At 34.6% G+C, this 17,466-nt stretch overlaps 1 protein-coding gene across 2 annotated transcripts in view; it reads right to left on the bottom strand.

Moving 5' to 3' along the window:
* Positions 1–1,371: 1,371 nt before the first annotated feature.
* PLA2R1 (phospholipase A2 receptor 1, 180kDa) overlaps positions 1,372–17,466 on the bottom strand; it is a 99,506-nt gene continuing 83,411 nt past the window's right edge. Inside the window, exons 22-31 of one of the 2 annotated variants that reach the window (XR_001145719.1) lie at positions 17,058–17,188; positions 16,313–16,457; positions 13,946–14,184; positions 12,160–12,328; positions 10,298–10,438; positions 9,423–9,539; positions 7,973–8,149; positions 4,934–4,966; positions 4,012–4,824; positions 1,372–1,618 (exon numbers count right to left, since the gene is read on the bottom strand). Coding sequence is in view for 1 of the 2 variants with exons in the window: in XM_012728593.1 (XP_012584047.1) it covers positions 4,622–4,824; positions 4,934–4,966; positions 7,973–8,149; positions 9,423–9,539; positions 10,298–10,438; positions 12,160–12,328; positions 13,946–14,184; positions 16,313–16,457; positions 17,058–17,188 (1,355 nt within the window). In the remaining variant the exon portion in view is untranslated. Of the gene's footprint in view, positions 1,619–3,207; positions 4,825–4,933; positions 4,967–7,972; positions 8,150–9,422; positions 9,540–10,297; positions 10,439–12,159; positions 12,329–13,945; positions 14,185–16,312; positions 16,458–17,057; positions 17,189–17,466 lie in introns of those variants that run through there. The other variant, XM_012728593.1, reaches the window with a different exon arrangement.

The following is a 17,466-nucleotide window of genomic DNA, read 5'->3' as shown; positions in this document are numbered from 1 at the left end:
TATTTCAATATGGACTCATGTATTTTTATTCTATGGGTTACAATACAATTTTTATTATAATAGTAATACTATAATTATATTATTATATTTTATAATATATTATTATTTTATTTCAACTTTGCATTGGGAGCTCCTTCAGGTTGTTTGCTGCATTTTTTGGACAAGATTTGTTTATTTATGCATACAGAACTGGGGTACAGGCCAGAGGTGCAGGGGCAGTTAGAGGCTTCACCAGAGACAGAGTGGGGAGCAGAACAGGCCCACTGACCAAGTACACTGCTGAGGGGAGCAGTGGGCAGGTTAGGAGACGAGACATCTGTGACACCATGTGCATGTCTATGTCACTATGTGGCGGGGATCAAACTCATGCTGAAGCATCTTAGTGCTGTGCTTTAACCCGCTGTACCACCAGGGAGAGCCCCATTTTTTTTTTTTAATGAGCATTTTAAAACTTTCTATCACCACTTGTTATTTCAATTTCATCTTGTATTTTTTTTTCTACCCCAGTCCTGAAATCAACCACCTTGCCAAAGAGACTAGATCCTTTGACCAGGGATACCAGAACAATTTGAATACTATTCAACCCACTTAAAAGTAGAAATACACACAAATAGCAGGCAGAGATTTCACCTTGTTTTTTATTTTTCTTTGTTTTTTATTTCAATTTCAGTCTCCCCAAAATATTTTGTCCTAAAGAAATATATTTTTATCCTGTATGTTTTATGTTGATCATAACAACATAAATATAATTATAGCAGTTAATAAATAATTAGCATATAAAAAATTGAATGTGCTAGTAAGGCATCTATTAATGAAATGAATGTACCATTTAATATAAATTTAAAATGACTAGATTTACATATATATAAATTTTGTGAGAAATTGCTAGGGGTTGTAGGTGTGCACTATAGTCAGTTATCCTATTAGCTGTGAGTACACTGGGAGACTTCATGTTACTGGAATTGGTATGTAAATATACTGTGTTGCTTCAGGACCCAGGCACTTTAGAGCATTCAACTTCTTTTTGCTGATATAACATTAGTTTACTTTTGGGGTCGTCCCTGGTGACACAGCGGGTTAAAGCACAGCATTAAGAAGCTAAAGCCACTTCAGCTTGAGTTCAATCCTCTGCCCTGGAGGTGATCCACATGGTGTGGCAGACCTCTCCTGACCCACCTGCTGCCCCCTTCAGCAGTGTACTTCATCAGTCGGCCTATTCTGCTCCCTGCTCTGTCTCTGGTGAATCCTCTTACCACTCCTGCACCTCTGGCCAGTACCCCAGTTCTGTATGTATAAATAAATCTTAAAAAAAAAAAGTTTACTTATGACATAAATGTTTTAAGTTTCTACTAAGAACCAAGTGCCATTCTAGAAACCAGAGCTACTAGGGAAGGAGCAAATCAATGAGATCTCTGTTTCTGTGGCCTTTATTTTCTAATGAAGGAAAACAAACAGTAACTCATAAAGAAATCAAGTAGTTGTGAAAATAAGGTAGGTCCGTGACATAAACTAGGATAATCTCAGGGCATCCCAGGTGTGTACATTGCAATATTCAGTTGCTTCAAAACAGGTATCCACTATTCACAAGATGGAGCTCTGGGAGAAAGTATGAATATTTCTAAGTAGAAAACAATCATCATTAGAAACACAATTTGAAGAGCTTTCTCTAAGAATGAAGTCCTTAGGGTCTGATATAGTTAATACAGCATACCAAAACCGCTCTAGTTACCACTGTAGACTTTATACAGTAACATAATCTATGACCACAATTTTTAAAAAGTTTTTGGGACTTAGCTTTTAAAATGATGCTACATTATATGGTAGTTGCATATTTAAAAAAAAAAAGATTTACTACTCATTCATGCATATAAGAACTGGGGTACAGGCCAGAGGTATGGTAGGTAAGATGATTCACCAGAGACAGAGTGGGGGACAGAATAGGCAGACTGACAAAGTACAATGCTGAGGGGAACAGCAGATGGGTCAGGTGAGGTCTGCCATGCCATGTAGGTCAGCTCCCTGGTGGGGGATCAAACTCATGCTGCAGTGGCTTTGGAGAGCTTCATAATGAGGTGCTTTAACCCATTGCACCGCCAGGGAGAGCCCAGTCCTGTGCTTTTAACCTGTTGCACCACCAGGAAAGGCCATTGGTTGTCTATGACTCAAAAGAATAATTGACTTGGGGCCCTCCCTGGTGGGTTAGGAATCTTCAGTATGAGTTTGATCCCTAGCCCCGGAGGTGACCCACATGGTACAGCAGACTCTCCTTACTCACCTGCTGCTCCCCTGAGCATTGTACTTGGTTGATCTGGCTGTTCTGCTCCCCACTTTATCTCTGGTGAATCCTCTCACCATCCCTGTACCTCTGGCCTGTACCCCAGTTCTGTATGTCTAAATAAATAATCTTAAAAAAAGATAATTGACTTGAAATAACCAAATAGTATACACGCCTAATTTAACAATCTGTCAAGTGAAATTATGATTCTGTTCTTTTCAGTGGACTTGGTAAAAAAAATGCTAATTACCTCTCCATTCAAGATAAATTGAAGTGGAATAGTCACTCTGAACAGTTTAGCAAAGTATGTCATCTATAAAGTGATTTTGCTAAAAGAAACTATGAGGTTTGTCAATACTTTGCTGTAGTATTTAGTACTGACCCATGTAGCTCCAGGATCTGTCCCCATGGAGAGATCATACTCTCCTCACACACTGAAGCTTCAGAAATACTCTGTTTTATTTATATATGTGTACTTAAAAAAAAACTTTTCACTCTATTTTTAAGCTAAACTAGATTTCATCATTACAAAGTGGAAAGAAATAAAGTAACAGGATTCACAAACTCATTTATGCATAATTAATGATTCTCACTTCAAAAGTAATCCGTTTTTTCTATGACTGGGTAATAGAAAGTCTTGGATATTCTAATTAAAGATAGCTTGGTTTTTCCAATTTCAACAGTCTTCTTTCAGTTTAAATGTTTCTTTGAAAACTCTATTCTTTAGGGTAGATGAGATACTCTCTTTAGTTAAGCATTCATCTTTTGGAGCACCCTTTCCCTTCTCAAATTAGTATGTGTGTATATATATATGTGTGTGTGTATGTGTGTGTGTGCCTCATATATATACATATACACACACATATATACACATACATATACATATATGTGTGTATACACACACACGTGTGTGTGTGTGTGTGTGTGTGTGTCTGTGGTATTGAGGAAGAAGAAGGAGATTACTATGGAGTGTGTTAATTGGTGTCCACTGAAGGTTTGATCCTACTTATAGAAATTCTGATGGCCTCTACAATGAAGTCAGTAATTGGTAAAATCTACAGTCTTTTCTCGCTGATTTGGTCCCTTCCTAATTCTCCCTGGTACTTCCTAACACCAAAAGAATATGATGGTGGTTCCCATTCAGCTCCGCCCTAGACACTGCAGTTCTTGACTACAAGTCACTTTACCGCTACAGTAGTGAAACCCTATCCATCACCATCAGCTATCCTGGAAGTCAGGTGCAGTTGAACCTTGTAATAAACAATCCCAAAATCTTGGTGGCTTAACTCAGCAAAGGTGTATTTCTCAACCACATGAACATGGGCATATAGGAAGACTATGTTCTATTCAGTCATACATCGGTTCAGGCTCCTCCTATATTGATGGGCCTCCATCACCTATAGCCCTGTAGGGCTCAATGGGTTCCTATCTCTGCCTGACAGGAAAAAGTAAATATCTATCCTTGATTAATTATGTAGTTTCCATAGTCTACTGAAATATAATAAGTAATCCCCCCTTTTCTATGATTTTGCTTTCTGCAGTTTCAGTTATCCACATTCAATTATGGTATGAAAAGATAATGTACAATAAAATATTTTGACCAAGAGAACACTCATGCAACTTTTATTATAGCCTATAGTCACAATTGTTCCATTTTATAGTTATTGCTGTTAGAATTTATCAAAGGCATATGGGCATAGGAAAAAACATAGATATATAGGGTTGGTATTACCTACCATTTCAGATATCCACTAGCAGTCTTGGAATGTATCCCTCCAATAAAGGGGCACTGCTATACATCCTCTAAACTGAACATCCTTAAACTGAAGACATATTTAAGCTTAGAATGAGTATTTGCCAAACCTTGCCATTAAACTTTATTGTATTAAAAACAAACCTGAAATCTCTCAGAGACTTTCCTCTCATATATACTGTAGGGATTTAAAATTTGTTATGCTGCTCCTTTCTTTCATGGAATGTGAGTGGTCAGTGTCTGAAAAGTTACAAGGTTAGTTTAAAATTCCCAAAAAATTTTGATAGAAGCATACTAATGAAAACCTATTATTCACATTGGTTTGGGAGTTTTCAATAGGATTTTAGTTTTAATAGTTCTTGTTTGCTGAATAATAAGCATTGTTAAGTTTCCCCTTTTTAAGAATAAATCACAAGTGAATAAGTCAACACTCATTTGATTTGGTTACAAACTAAGACAAAATTCAACCTAAGAATAATTAAAATAGTGTCATATTTCATATTAAAATGGCATCTGGTCTATCATGGAAAAACAGAGAAGTGTCTCCTTATCTTCTTTTGTGACATTCTCTGTATTCATTATTATTGATCATTCTACTCAAGATCAGAAATGAGAATGTTTTCTTCTAAGTGTGATGTACTGAAGTTAGTTGTAAGATAGTAAGGATTTCTAAACTCTGTAAACCTCCTGAAGACACCACTCTTGTGCTTGTATATGTAGAGTGAAAGTATGGAAATTGCCAGAATTATTAGTAATGTCAGTGCTACTGCAAGAGGCACAATGCTGTGACTTGGTTCTAAAAGAAGAAGAAAAAGGAAAATTTCAGTGACAACCAAATAAGTAGATATTGTCATATTAGTGATTATTTTTAATTTCTAAGAAAAATAAAAATGTTTCAAAGTTACCTTTTCCTGGGTGCTCATTTACTATATGAACATCTGAAATCAAATATAAAAAATACAGATGAGGTTTTCTTTTTATTCTGCAAAATGATATCATTACTTATAGCAGGGCTTCATAAACTTTAAATCATTTATCAAACCTGACTGCTTATTTTTACAAATGCTTGATTGGAAAGCACACTCTCATTTATTACATATCGCTTATGCGCTATGATGACATGACAGAGATCATATGGACCCAAACCTAAAATAGTTACTATCTGTCCCTTACAAGAAAATTTGCTGACCATTGATTAATAGTAATACTTATTAGTGCTTGCAAACTAATTCTCCCTAGTACTTCCTAACACCAAAAGAACATGCTGGTGGTTCCCATTCAACTCCGCCCTAGACATTGCAGTTCTTGACTACAAGTCACTTTACCGCTACAGTAGTGAAACTCTATCCATCGCCATCAGCTATCCTGGAAGTCAGGTGCTTGCTCTTTTTTTAATCTAAAAATTTTCCTATCCGTTCTCAGCACTGTGCTACACTAAAAATATGAGTAAAATATGCCTGTAAAGATCCGTTTGTTTTTTTTTTTGGGGGGGGAGGGAGGGATTTAATATGGAAGCTGTCCAGCAGTATTAACCTCTCTGTTTCTACTCAAGGACTTTAAAATCAGCATTGTCTCATTTCTGTGATCTCAAGAATTAGAAAATGAATAAAAGCACCTTCATTCAGAAAGGTAGAGGTACTTGTTTGAAGATTTTCAACTGTAATAATGTATCTGAAGGACATGAGGTTGTCATAATGGAAAAGGTCTGAGGACAAATATGCCCCCAAAAGGTGGGCAAAACAAGAAATGACTATGAAGAGATCCAAATTTCAAGACCAGCTTAAAGTTCCATTGATAGCCACAAAACACAGCATTAATACTCAAGAAATAAATTGAATCAATGGTGCAGAGACAAATACAAACAAATAATCATTCAGGATACATTAAATCCAATAAAAAAATCAGTGAGTCAGATAGGAGATTTACAATAAAAGATTACAAATGATTTGAAGGATTAAACTAAAACAGAAGAAGAAATAGTAATCAAAGATACAATAGAAGGGAAATTCCCAGGATTAAATAATGAATTGAAAGAATTCTAAGCAAAACAAACAAAAAATAAATTCACACTTTGGTTTCACTGATGCTTAACATCCTAATGATGTTTCTCAATTTTGAAAATAAAGAAAAACTCACATCAAGGAAACAAAAAGATTTCTATAAGAAATTTATCTCTTTCAAATGAGCTCCATTTCAAAATGTTAACTTTGCTGTTTTTTGATAAGGGGAAAACCCAGGGAAGTATGTAGGGGAAGGAAAGTGAGAAAGACCCCTGAAGGCCCTGTGAGTAGAGGCTGGGCCTTGGTGCACTACTAGGCCCATTACCCACACTGTTACCAACAGCAAAACCTCATTAAAAAAAAAAAAAAAAAGGAAGAAACAAAAAGACTTGTTTTTGTAATTTAAAAACAATACCACTTAACTCTGCATAATATTATTTAAGACATATTATTATGTGTGAAGATACCTCTTTTAAAAAGACCATAAAGCATTTATTCTCAGGATGAAGGAAATGAACAGTTAGAAAAGGAGATAGAAGAAAGAAATTGACACAGTGATGTAGAGACAAATTCAAATAAGTGATCATCCAGAATACATGAGCTCCAATAAAGAAATCAGTGCTATCCAAATCAGAAAATGTGGAATGTAGAATCAAAGAACCTGATATAGCATCAATTGGAACAACACTTTTCTCACTGGTAAAATGGGTATGTTTTGTCTGCCCCAGTTTCTTGGGAAGTTTCTATAATGTAAAGATCAAAAAAGATGTTTTATGTATTATAGGAAGCTTTATAGTCCTTTATAAACAAGATGTATTTCTGATTGGTTACTGATACATAAATGCTAGTGATCCCTTGGGAATGCTATTAATTAGGTTTAGGTACACATAGTTGATGTTTATACTACTGTGGCTTCAAACATTGGTGTTCATAAATACCAGTTTTTTCTCTTTTGTTCCCAGCATGCAAATTTCTACCCTCCTGTTTAGTTCCCAGTTTTATTATTCAAAGTATAATACCTTCCTTTCCATATGAATCAATGTGAATCTGCTGCAAGTATCTACAGAGCACTGTACTCTTCACTATGATGTTCAGCCTTTGTAGCTGGCACTTTCTGTGAAGGGTTCCTACTTACTGTCCAGTTTTATTTCCAACACCTTGATCATGAGCCCTTTGCTCTAGTCTAAGCTCATTCTCAATTGCTGCCTTCAATCACACTGGGGCTTTGTCCAACATGCCCATTCCCCCTTCTGTCCTCTTTATCCTTTAGGGTTCCAAAACCTCATCTCCTTTCTGAAGACTTGTCCAGCAGTCCAGGTCACACCACTCCTTCCTTTATAATACTGGCATCTAGAAACTTTTGTAATTGCTATAAACACCTTTCAAAATCAGTGATCTTTGTTAATGCCTTATCTTAGAAATCTCTGCTCTTGTTTACAACTCACTAGAATTGTCCCCATAGGCTCCTAAAATTATATTTAAAATCACAATAGTCATTATATAGCTCAAGATGAAGTTAAAATATGAGTTTTATGACATAGTATCACTTGCAATAGAGAATCACATCTACAACAAAGATACCTAAACTTCGATTATATTTCTGGAAACAAAGATTAACTAAAAATTCTGAATAGCAGTTACCAGAATGAAGGTTGCTGGTTTACATTTTCAGTTCTGTTTGTTTGGAGCAAACATTTTTTCCCCATTAGGTTATCAGCTAGGGTGACACAAGTAAGTCCTATCTTTGAGTTGATTTGTAATACCTTTTTCTTCACTTTAGAGAGAGGAGGGACCAAAATGTTTTCTGACATTGATGTAGTATAAAATGATAATGTCTGAATATACCTGAATACCTGGAAGCTTAAAGCTTTAAATGTTAAAAAGGAAGGCCAACATTACTCAGGATAGAATAAAAATGAAGAATTTCTCTTTGATTTTACCCACCTGCTTCCATTTTACATATAAATCCTTTTTTTTCTTGACAGGAGGATAACTGCCATATTCCTTCGGGAATCCTCATGGTGACACACAGATGCGGTTTGATGTGGTCCATCTCTGGCCTATGAATGCCCCAGTTTGACTGGTTTGTGGGAGTTCCATCAAACCACTTAATGGTTTTAGCTGTGGAAAAATTGCACCCCTATCATGAATTAGTTTGCAGAGTTATCAAACACACCAACACAGGTATAAGTTGTAAAAAAGCAACCCCTAAATTTAGTGAGACTCCCTCTTTATCTGATGCATCCATGCAATTAGTATAATCATGAATTCATCCTCAAAAGGTAAGTATTAGTAAAGTTGCCATGTGAACAACTCTGTATTTCAACCATTTTGTTTTAGTGTAGTTCATTTAGAATATCATATTTCTTAATGTAAGTCTGGATTCTGAAATATTATTTATCATAATCAATTTAAATAAATCATTTTATAAATGAAACTAACCAATATAGAGAATAATCCTTTGAAGATCTAATATTGATATCACTGCATATCACAGCATAATCCATGATAACATGGGATTGCAATAAACGAATTGGCTTTAAATCATGGTATACCATTTTTTGCAAGGACTCAAAAGTTAGTTGTATGTCAGTTTGGTCCATTACTTCTTTGTTGTTGACCACTAAATAAAAATTCTAGCTCACTTTCTAAAAGAATTTTACAGTGAATTTCTTTAAATAGCAAGTCTTTGGTATATAAGGTGGCAGGCAGTGATGTGTGTGTCCATCTGTAGGCAGTAAATGGGTTCACTGTCTGAAAAGGATTAAAACCAACAATAAAAGTAATCAAAAGTTGGTCTGGTTTTTATTATCACTATTTGCTGGAAATTCAAAACAATGTCAATGATGAAATACTTATTTCATCACCCCCTCCACCTTGGCATACTTTGGAAATAAGCTCTCCATTTCAATGAAAAAATCTTCTTTACAAGAACTTTCAATAACCATCAGTTATATAAAGAATCCTAAGTTCTCATTTGATTAAAAAGTCTGATTTTTTTTAGTAGGAAATAACAATCTAGCAGCACAACTTATCTATTACTGAAATATTTACAGCTCTATTGTGTATTTCTAACATTTAAGAAGCTGGAGTATTTGTAAGTAAATACAGTTTGGTGTCTATGGTTGAATCTTTGAGACCAAAATTCTAGCCAAGTATCTCATGTAAACATAAGATACATTTATTTGTTTTTCTTTTTGTTACTCTGGAATTATTTCCAAGGCCACGGAGGTATAAAGAAAAGCATTAGCAATATTGTCTTTGGAAGAAATGACTTTAGGTTTCACGTTATTTTTTTCATTGGAAATATGTATAAAAGAGAGCTTTCTGGTTTGCAGTTGTCATTTTCAACATTGACCTCCGAGTGTTTTTCTTTTCTACTCAATTCACTTACTGTCACCATCGAACTGAGCATTCAACCAGACCACCTGGATAGAAGAACCAAAAGTAAGTAGCTCTTCTAGGAGAAATGAATTTTCAGTCTCATCTTTGATGGTTAAGAGATTAGCTCCTATAAAAGAGACAAACAGGAAATGAATAAGCCTTGGTATTTACATATAAAGTTTAGAAAACCTCTCTTATGATTTATAAAACCATTCATTGAAAAGGAAAAATTTTAATCAGAAATCTGATTTTTTGTTAAGAATTTTAAAGCGGGCCCTCTCTGGTGGCGCAGCGGGTTAAAGCACAGCACAGAGAAGCTTAAGCCATTTCCGCATGAGCTCGATCCCTGCCTGCCGGAGGTGATCCACATGGTGTGGCAGACCTCTCCTGACCCGCCCGCTGCTCCCCTCAGCAGTGTACTTCGATGACGATCTGCCTGTTCTGTGCCCCACACTGTCTCTGGTGAATCCTCTCACACTCTGCATCTCTGGCCTGTACCCCAGTTCTATATGAATAAATGAATCTTAAAAAAAAAAAGAATTTTAAAGCTAAATCATACTTATTAAAAGATACTTGTACTTAAGAATTTAAAGAATAGTCTATTAATTTTAGGGAACATTAAACATTCATAATTCAAAAGCATTGAAAAGGACCGTTTACTTGGGGAGGTGCTATATTCTGAAATATCATCTTAAGGTTTTGAATACTATAATAGACATAGATAACTAATAGACATTAGTTATCTCCCAAACAAATTCAGTAGCAGTTGTTATTTTCCTATTGTTCAGTTGTTTCTTAAATTACTACAAATGAAGAAAACTATATTGTTCACTGATATGTCAAGAAAGAACACATTGAAAGCATTTACCATCACAAAAGGATTACCTTCCTTTTTGCAAAATTCATGAGCAGCCTCAAAACTCATACTGTTTAGGACTGTAGAAAAACTGTAGCAGTTACTTTTGAATTTTACCCAGGGAACTGATGTTTCTGAGCACAACTCTGGATGTCCAAGTGGTCTTGTTTCTGTGAACAAAATAGCTATGAATTTCAGAGTGGTGGCTGGTTCATTTATTGAGATAAACATTGCATTAAATTTTACGAATGCCCAATATAAAAATATGTAATGAGATTTTTGTGGTGATACTCTGAAAAAGTGGGTTTAATGTGAATGATTACAAAACTAGAAGTGATATTAATGGCAGAAATCATCTTTACGTAAACATAATAGGGTATACTAGTGCATAACTTCATAGACTTAGTTTGTGTACTCCATGAGTAAAGATGACTGCTTTCTGTTATTGTTAGAATCATAACATTCAGCACCATTGGGGGATGTGATTCACAGAAATACTGACAGCTGAATGTCAAGCACAAGGCAGTTCCAAGTGTGCAAAATGTGTCCCCAGCAGTGCTGAATACTACAGATTTAGCAAATCCTTCCCTCCTAATAAACCTATGAGAGAAAATAATGCTTTCAGTAAAGCTTCATATCAATGTAATTTAACATAATACAAAATATAATGTACATAGTACAACATAACACAGCACGACATAGCACAACAAGAGATATTTGGAGTGGAATTTTGAAGCTAGACCTATGCTTACTGAGATCCTTGATGTCTGTGTGGCCATGGCATGTTACCTAACCTCCCTACCTGTACTTTGATTTCTTCATCTGTAAAAGAAAGCTAACATTTTTTCTTAAAACTCAAGAAGTTTAAATGAGCTAATGCTTGACCTTCTTAAGCACTCAATACATATAGTTATTGGAAAGGGGAGAATGGCTTATTTGTTTTTAGAAGCAGAATTATCTTTCAACATTTATATGAAATATATGTATGTTTTTAATCCTGAGTTGTTTTGTTCTGGTTACACAATGTGTATATTTTTGATGTATAGTATCTAGAGTGCCAATTTATACCTGAATGTTTATTTAGTGAATTATTTAAAAAGAAACCAGTTAGTGTTAAGGAATTCCTTTTATGTGCATCATAGAAATGAAAGAAAAAGGGAAAACATCAAGAACAAGGAAATGTGACTTCTACTACTGGTGCTGTGGACAGACTTCTCTGAGAACTTCAGGAATCTTATTGCTGTGAGTTTGTTTTACCTCTAAAATTAGGTTTATCTGGCTGGGCCAATTGAACTTTAAATGTAATGAGATTTTAATATCCTAAGTATATATGTAATAGAAATATAAATTTTGTTACCTTTATTATAGCTCTAGAATCCTATTATTTTTTGACTTAAACATAAATTCTCACGTTGGCATTCAAGGTCTTCTGTACATAATCTCAAGTCAAATTTCCAGACTGATTTCCCACTTTCAACCATAACTGAATTATTCATACTAGCTTTACCTTATGCAGGCCCAGTCTTTTCTTCCTTCTATGTCTTTGATCATGGTTTTCTGTTCAGAATTCCCCTCCAGGTCTCTCATCACCTGTTTATATCCCTCCCATTCTTCAAGACCAGTCTCCACTGTCAGGTCCTTAAAGAAGGCTTTCTACTTGCCTGAAGTGGATATGACACATTCTTTTTTCTCATTAACTTCCACAGCACCACCTTATGTCATTTGGGACCCCTGCTTCATATAACAGTTATTTGTATATTCCCTTCCAGACCAGAGGCTTTCTGAGGGAAGATAGTTTTTACTACCCTCCCCATATTTTCTGTTTAGCACATTGGCTTGACACAGTATGTGCATAGCACATATTTCTTATGTTGAATAGAACTTAACCTACCAGTGGGAACATGACAAATGGCTCCTTGCAGGAATGATTCACAGTTTGTGCTGCTCCAGCGTCCATTGGTGTCAGCAAAAACACAGTCACCAAGGGAAGGTGATTCATCCTCTTTCCAAAAAGTGAAGGAGGATTTGGTACCATCTGACCAATCAAAATTAAAACCATTCTGTGGAGGAAAGTGAGCCATTATTCCTTTGCCGAGACTGTGGTGTTTCATCCAACGCTATCTGAGCAGCCCTCACTCCACTTACAGATTTGTATTTCCACTTTTATTTTTGTTTTTTAGTTTTTGGGAATCCCTGACTCTTTGCATTATAATTTGCCTTTAAGCAATCAGAGAAATTGACTCAATACCTTCTCTTTACACTAAAATAAATTTCAACTGATCAATGATGCAAACATAAATTTGAAAATGTAAAAGTGTTAAACTTGGCTAAATATTTTATCCTCTTGGTGTAAGGAAAGCCTTTACAAGTCTGAAACAAAATTTGAAGAATATAAAGCAAAATTAACTCCATAAGGTAAAAATCTTCTATAGTATGAAAATATAAATAACTACGGAATGTCATTCTTTCATCCATATGATGGGTAAGGATAAACTTTTGATTATACCCAGTGTTAGCAAGGATGTAAAAAAAAGTAGATGTTTACTCTGTTGACATGTAAATCAGTACAAACTTTTGGAGGGTACTATGGCACTATCACTTAAAATCCAAAGCATACCTAATAATTTCACCTCTTGGAATTTAGCCTACTTGCATAAGGATATTTGTTGTGCATTATTTGTAATTATGAAGACTGGGAGAAACTTGAATATCTATTCATGGGAGAATGACTTAATAAATTGTAGCATATTGTCACATTCTACAGGTTACTATCCTAAGGACTGTGTTATATCTTAATGGGCCACAAAATGATGAACAAGGCACATTAAATTAAAAGGTAAGTTTATATCATAATGTTTATAGTCTGAAAGACTATAGCATGTTTAATTTTATCTCATTTGTATTTTTAAAACAGTGTTCAAATTCATCCCTTACGTGTACATACATAGAAACTTTCTAAGTGATGTTTAAGAAGCTATTTATAGTGATTGACTACAGCATGTTTAATTTTATCTCATTTGTATTTTTAAAACAGTGTTCAAATTCATCCCTTACGTGTACATACATAGAAACTTTCTAAGTGATGTTTAAGAAGCTATTTATAGTGATTGACTACAGGGAATAGACCAAGAGGTCAGGATTTTAGTTTCTACTATTTTGAGTGTATAATACTTTAATTAAAAAGGAAAATTAAAAAAAAATCTTAGCCTTCAGAACAAATTTCTGAAGGGAAAAAACACTGGTGTTAAATTCTAAGGGGTTCTGAATTAATTGGGAATTGAAGTTCTAAGTAAGAAGTGAGAAAAATCTCATTTTTCTTAGAGATTCCTTAATGTTACAAATTACCCAAATGCAGGTCTTGAGTTAAGATGGGTTCTAGTGCACACATGAGAAACTATCCTTGGATATTTAGAAATTTACAGTGAATCTTTGAAAGGCATTAATTTCCAGGAATTAGGCAAGATAATATTTGCTGTATAGATGATTAACTTTATCTTATAGTCATAGGCTTTTCATAAATTGGCCAGTAGTTACTACATATACCAATAACTTAAATGTTACATATGCAGTTATCTATGGGGATATATTTCCTGTGCTAATTTTAGTGGCATATCACTAAGAAGAGAGAAGTGTCACTTAATTACGCAAGGATTTTCCAAGGGATTTAGGACACCTACATCTGCAGTGAACAGTCCGATCCAGTGGGCATGTCCTAGCCGGTTGAGGATAACAGTAAGGAAGGACTGCTGATACTGATCTGTAATGCTGACCAGTTCTGCTCCATGTATCAGGCAGGTTTTAATTGCTGTATACCAAGTCATATTTGCATTAATTATTTTGTAAGTCCTGTTTCCATATTCTAAGGTATTAGGGATTGGATACATAACAGATGTATTTACACCATATCCAGAAGTATCTAGAAAAAGAACAGCAAGAATCATTTGTAGTATCTGGATGAGAAAGGGTAGAGGAAAAGCTTAGTATAAATCACCTTGAAATGGTCCATAGCATTGTTGAGTTTTTCTTCCCAGAACTATCTCAAAATAAGCACTCGACCTGAAAGTGTAAGTGATACTAAAGAATTAGGCCACTTTAGAAATTTAATGATTGACTACCTTCAGAAATATAAACCTATTTGGAACAATTTTCTAAGAAATTTTCCATTTTTGACCATCCTTTGTCAAACTGACCAATTTTTGGTGGAAATGATACGATTTCATTATGTAGGTATAACCCATTAGGTATGCTCTGCCTAATGCTATGATAGGATTTAATACTTAGTAAGAGGACATTGACATATACTATATTGTCATATGAAGCATTGCAAGCATAACTTTACAGGTACCTATTTTCATATACAAAACTTTATTTAACATAGACTGACAATTGCTATCATGTTTAGTAATGTATAAATTCTAAAAGTTTTAAAAAATTAAATTAATGAGTTCTTAGAAATACACACATTTCTTAAAGTTACTGTTGTGTCTTCTATTAAAGTTGAGACCTATAAATTAAAAGGCGAGATTTTCTTACTTGAAATCACTGGTGCTTTGTGTTCATGAGCTATGATCATAGGAAAACCAAGCTCATATGTTAAAACAGAAGTTTCTTCTTTAATATGTATATTTGCCTCTTTAATGGTTCTGTATTATAGACTAGACTGCTACATTTAGAAAAGTTTAAAGGCAAAAATAAGGTAAGTGTTTCTGAACTGTTTGATTCAAGAGTGACTAGAATTTCCTTGTATGATGGTTTTGTGACATGGTGGGGTGGGGGGTCAGGTAAGAAACTTGACTGACAGTTCATGTACAGAAGTAGAGTAGGTACCCAGGTGAGGTAGGAAACCCAATGCCTAAGCTCTCAATCACCACTGATTTATATTGTTTCCCAAAAGAATATTTGCATTGCTCATCTTCCCAAAAATTAAATTGATAATGTGGTCAGAGAGTATATTTCAGGAAATGGTCAACATCAAGGTAGTATAATAAAACTGTTGAGTCAATTTATATTTATTTATGTATATTGTATATAACACACCTTGTGTGTGTTACTTATTTTGTCTAAGTTTTAAGTTCCTCATCTGTAAAACGAGGAGACTTTAATGTACTTCATAGAATTATTTTGAGACTTTTATGTCATAGCTTTATAAAGCCAAGACATGGAGCAAGACACTCAGAAGCATGTAAGTATTATATATCGATAGTATTTCTTTTCCTGCAAGACTGCTTTTTACATAATACTTTTGCTATAAATGATATGTTATAGCATCACTGTGATCTAGGAAATGGGGTTTTCCTGGAACTGCTTTTCTGAGGATGGGTTGATATGTTACATATGCAACACTATGAAATAAAATTCATGTTCCAAATAAGTAAATCCTGCATAGCTCCAGACACAAACCAGTATTTTCTAAGATGGCTCAGAACAGGGGAGCCTAACACTCAGTAAAAGTATGAGATGTCAGCTATGGTTGCTTTATTTTTAGTACTCAAGTTTACTTATAGTGCATTTGCATTGTTCATCTCTTCCTTGACTGCTTGGTATTTCAGTCATTGTGGGGGTTCTGATTTAGACACATGTTACATGTGATGTTTAATTATGCATACCACTTTTAGGATTCCAATAAAGAAGTTGGTTTATTTCACAGACTTTATTCTGAAATTTTTTTCAATGTGTTTTTTTATTTGCCTGAACTGATACAAAACCCCAGAATTAAGGAGTAAAGCCTTTTAATATGACCAAATAGATACATAAATTTGGTTACCACTCAAGTGGTCTCTGCAGTTCGTAGAACCTCTGTAAAGGGCATAATTAGGGCATTTTGGGGTATTTTAGTTTATATATATATACACATACATATATATACGTATATACACGTATATACATATATGTATACATACATACACACACACATATAAAACTCAAAGAATTAAAAACTTGGCACTTTGAGCTTTAAGCTGTCAGCAATACAGTATATAAAACAAATATGGAAGAAAAAAGTAGACCAGGGAAATTAAAAGAATAAAAAAGCCAATATTTCTTACCCTGCATTTTTTCACAAACAAACCCATAGCCTTTTCCACAGTCTTCAAAATACCATTTTCCAGTGAAATGAAAATTACGATTAGTGGAGAGTAAGACACAGAGAGGAATGTCTTTTTGGACTTCAGTGGCATTATGACTTGGAATCTTTAAAAGAATACATGTTTTCAGAAAAATGATAATGTAACACTGGCATCTTATTGAGGACATAGTCTAATCAAACACCTTTATTTCTTTAGTTATATTTATTAAACCTCAAATCACCTCATAACTAAATATAAATAATTATTGTGATGAGTAAAATATCCACACATATAGAACATATGAAAATTATATAAAATGATATTATTAAAAATTAATACATTAGGCCCTCCCTGGTAGCACAGCGAAGCTGAGAAGCACTGAGAAGCTAAAGCCACTTCCCCAGGAGTTCGATTCCTGCCTGCCCTGGAGGTGACCACATGGCGTGGCAGACCTCTCCTGGCCCGCCCGCTGCTCCCCTCAGCAGTGTACTTCGTCAATCTGCCTGTTCTGCTCCCCATTCTGTCTCTGGTGAAGTCTTTCGCTGCCCCTGAGTCTCTGGCCTGTACCCCAGTTCTGTATGCACAAATAAATAAATCTTTAAAAAAATTAATATAGACTAATAAAATTATGCCTACAAATATAGGAAGTGAAAAGATCTTTAAGTCAGTTTCAAATAGCATCCCATGCTAAGACAATTTTTAAAAAATAAATCTTAAAACTTACATTTATTACATCAAATGGAGACCAGTTAGAGTACAACACAGGCTTTCCATTTAGCCAATTTTCATAATCCTCACTTTGTAACCCTATCCACACATTAGTGTTCTGGCCAAAAAGATTCATAGTAATGAAAGCTGAAACATAATAAAACATCATCGAATCAAATTTAATACCATGTGAACAATTTGTATAATCATTAAATTCTGCTATGACAATGATTTTATTTAATTACTAATTTAATTACTAATCAGTTGTAAGGATTTGTTACTTTGCCCTTGTAAAGTAATGCAGTTTCTTCTCTTTCACTTTTTAGTTTAAATTGGTAGAAATTAGTTGGCTGAGTCTGGGATTTCCTCATCCCAATACAACAATTCCCAGTTTTTATTAAATGCCTTTCTAAAGAAAAGAGGAT

This window comes from Condylura cristata, unplaced genomic scaffold, assembly GCF_000260355.1.
Source record: "Condylura cristata isolate star-nosed mole 26May11 unplaced genomic scaffold, ConCri1.0 scaffold00002, whole genome shotgun sequence".
Classification (NCBI taxonomy): Eukaryota; Metazoa; Chordata; class Mammalia; order Eulipotyphla; family Talpidae; genus Condylura; species Condylura cristata.
Note: the sequence above shows the minus strand (reverse complement) of the source record. Positions and strands in the feature narration are given on the sequence as shown.